At 44.8% G+C, this 3672-nt stretch overlaps 1 protein-coding gene across 1 annotated transcript; it reads right to left on the bottom strand.

The window, feature by feature from the left end:
• Positions 1-2948: 2948 nt before the first annotated feature.
• Positions 2949-3326, bottom strand: LOC308422077 (small ubiquitin-related modifier 2-A-like; the record flags this gene model as incomplete). The annotated part of the gene is made up of 1 exon (XM_080918535.1): positions 2949-3326. One exon carries the CDS (start codon positions 3324-3326, stop codon positions 2949-2951), a length of 378 nt encoding a protein of 125 aa, XP_080774661.1.
• Positions 3327-3672: the final 346 nt, after the last annotated feature.

The raw sequence follows: 3672 nt of genomic DNA, 5'->3' as shown, positions 1-3672 counted from the left end.
TTAAAATGGCAGCGACGGCTGCTGCGTCACCCGCCCCTCCGCGGCGCCGCCCCGAGCGTTCTACGCCTGCGCGCAACCCGGACGCTACCATGTGTTGCGAAACTGGAAGGGAAGGCAGGAAAGGAAGAGGGTAGGTTTTCACGAATGTGAAGACAGAAAAACCAAACCGCCAGTAATGCACGCTACGGAAAACGTGTCAGAAATAGTGAGCAGGCTTGAAATGAAGCTTTCCGTGAGAGACTTATTTCCTTAGGGGAGTTTAGGAGCAGATACTCCCCTCTCTATCAATGTGGACAGACCTAAGGTGTGGAAAGGGTCTCCCGCCACTTCCTCCGCCCCTCTGTCCCTCCTCTGCCCAGGTCTCCAGTGTTGGCCCCCGCCCCGTTATCTTTACGTCATAAACGCACGCCCCCCCCCCCGCCCTCCTTTGACGAAGCACGGGATAGTGTTGCTCTGCTGCGGAGCTGTAATTGGACGCGGGGCGTCAGAGCAGCGGTTCTCAACCTGTGGGTCACGACCCCCGTGGTGACATCCAATGATCTTTTAATAGGTGTTGCCTCACACCATCGGAAAACACTCAACGATGCTAACAGCAGCGAAATTGCAGTTAGGAAGTAGCAACAACAGAAATTTGCGGTTGGGAGTCACCCCAATAGGAGAAACCGTATTAAAGGATCTCAGCAAAGGGAAGGTTGAGAACCGCTGCTCCAGAGACCATCAAGAGCGGAAGCCTGGAAAGTGGGAGGGAAAAAAAATGGGTTGGAAGGGGCCGGGTGAGGAAGAAACCCAGAAGACTGAGGGGTGGTTAGGTCCAGTTTATTACCCTCAGAAGACGGCCGGCTGGTAACGACGGAGAATTCCAGTTCGCGGAATGAAAATTGCTTGCAAACCTATGGACTCCATCCTCACACTTCCTGCGCCACCCCGGCGAACAGACCTCGGGCTTTAAGAGACAGCCCTGTATGCACCATTGCTGGGATCGGAGGAGGCACCCGAACTCCACGTATTTGATTTCCCACCGCGGTGAACAGGGGTCCCTGAGGACCTCAGACCTACATCCCATCTTCTGACTCTGTCCTCAACCGTAAAGGGGAAACTGGAACGTTTACTGCTGAATCACGCTGTCCTTGACCCCAAAGAGCGTTCACTTGGTTTCTGAAAGCTCCGGTGTGATAAAAAACTAAGTTAGATAATTAATCAGCGAAGGTCGATACTCCCCACGTGGAGCAAAGCTCGTGTGCTTCATTCCTCGCTACCGGTTGAAACTTTTAAAAGTCCAGTCTCCTAAATAGCTGCCTTTTGCTTCGTGAAATCAAAATGTATTAGCTATAATCACCCTTTATTCATAAGCCAAAGAAATTACTAGGGTCTATTCTTCTATGTAAGTTGTCCAGAATCAAGGTTGGCATTCCTGGTCGTTCCAAATTATTTCCAACATTAAAATGAGTCGGCCATAGTGGCTGTAATCTGAACACTCAGAGAGGATAGTTGTCACTTCAAAGTCATTCTCCTTCACAAGTTCAAGCCCAACCTGGAATACCATAGAAACCTTATCTCCCCTCCACCACCACCTCCACTAAATATAATAAACAAACAAACAAACCAGTGTGGTGACACACGCTCGTAATTCCAGAATTGGAGAGGCTGACACGGGGAAATCGCTGTTTGTGGTCAGCCTAGTCTATGTAACATGTTCCAGGCAAGCCAGGGCTGACTCCGTGGGTAAAGGCACATCTTGCCAAACCCTACTTGAATTAGATCCAGAACCCATCAGTGTGTCATGAGCACACACACCACTACATACAATAAATATAATTGTCAATTAAAAGCTATATGTAATAAGACTTACAGTGCTCACTTGGTGATTTATCCCGCAATCATACAACAAAAAGCTCACATGGGTAAAACAATATTTCAAAATTAATGGTATTAGTAAGAATGTGTATACATGATATCACTTTCAGGCCTTTATAGAAATGAGCACATATGTTATCCTTAACCTAATGTATACACTGTAAGGGTGTTTGGGGTTTTTGCTGAGTAGATTAAGCATCACATTCTCACCATAAGAAGACCCAGTACCCATTTATTAGTCATTCTCCTTCCTGGCCCCAGGAAACCACCGATCTATACTGCTTCTTTTAACGTTGCCCTTTTTAGAACTTTAGGTAAATGAAATGCAGTATATGACGTTTTATGATTGGTTTATTCAGATTTTTAAAAAAAAACTTTCTAAGTGTTCATGGAAACCAGAGATGTCATACTCTCTGGAGCTGGAGTTATAGGCAGTTGTCAGCTCCCAGACAAGGGTCCTTTGTAAAAACAGTACAAACCCTTCCCCCGAGCCACCTCTTCAGCCCCCTTAACATGTTTCTTAAAATCTATTCATAATTTACCAATACTTAATTTCCTTTTGCTAATGAATCATATTCCATCTTAAGGCCTGCCTTTTTTTTTTTTTAACAAGAAGTTTATTTAAACAAGACGCTTGACTTGAAGGGAAAACTATCTAGGATCATTTTGTTCAAGAGTAATTTATCCCTACTTAAAGACAGATTGCCCTACATGTAACAGCTACGTACAAAAAAAGTTATAAAATTGTCCTTGGTTTTACAATGATAAATGAAAAACATTAAAATTCTCCAATCAAACAAGGTATGCAAGAATTTTGTGTTGTTGGGTTCTTTTGTTAAAACAGTGAGAGAGCAAAATAACTTACTGGAATATAAAGAGAAGAGTTGAATGAGCCACTAATGGAGAAGGGGGTATTTTCACAGAACCAGTACTTTCCCCAGACAGTCTCCATCTGATGTCAACCAAAAGAGAACATTGGCCATTTAGTTTTAAAAAGGGGGAGGGGAGAGTAATATGCTTGTGCACATACACCAGTCACAATAAAGAAATGGGGACAGGGAGATGGAAGAAGAGAGAAAACTATAGTGTAGTAGTCAGGGTGTGGAGGGACCAAATTGCGGTTCTAATTGAGAATGTGTTCTTGGTCGATAACAACATTCTGGAGTAAAGTAGCAGGCTCCCTTTTTAGTAGACACCCCTGTCTGCTGCTGGAACACATCAATCGTATCTTCATCCTCCATTTCCAACTGTGCAGGTGCGTCTGTTTCCTTGATTGGTTGTCCATCAAACCGGAATCTGATCTGCCTCATTGACAAACCCGGACGTTCACAATGGGCTTTCATTAGTTTACTAAGTGGTGTGCGCCTCTTAATCTTAAACTGCACCACAGAACCATCCTGTCCCGCCACCTTCAAATTAATATGATCGTTGTTCTCAGTCTTGACTCCTTCCTTGGGTTTCTCGTCGGCCATGGCGAGCGCCGGAGTCTCCTCAGCTGCCGCTTCACAAAAGAGGCACCAGGTCCGCACTGAAGGAGTTCACAGGCAGCACCAGGAGCCGCAGAAGAAGCAAGGCCTGCCTTTCAGCTGCAGAAAACGGACACTGTTCCTGCCCTCTGCTGTTACAATGATGTTAGGAATACTTACTAAGAGGTTTGTCTACATACGGCTCCTCAAATTCTCACGGTTAGAAACCTAGGAGTAGAATTTCTGTGTCGTCTACTTACTGGCCTTTTTTTTTCTTCTTCTGTATTTATTGGGAAGAATATATTCAGGGGTTTGTTGTTGTTTTGTTTTTGCCTATTTAAAATTTGTTATT

The sequence above is a fragment of the Micromys minutus genome (genome assembly GCF_963924665.1).
Source record: "Micromys minutus genome assembly, chromosome: 6".
NCBI classification, from domain to species: domain Eukaryota; kingdom Metazoa; phylum Chordata; class Mammalia; order Rodentia; family Muridae; genus Micromys; species Micromys minutus.
Note: the sequence above shows the minus strand (reverse complement) of the source record. Positions and strands in the feature narration are given on the sequence as shown.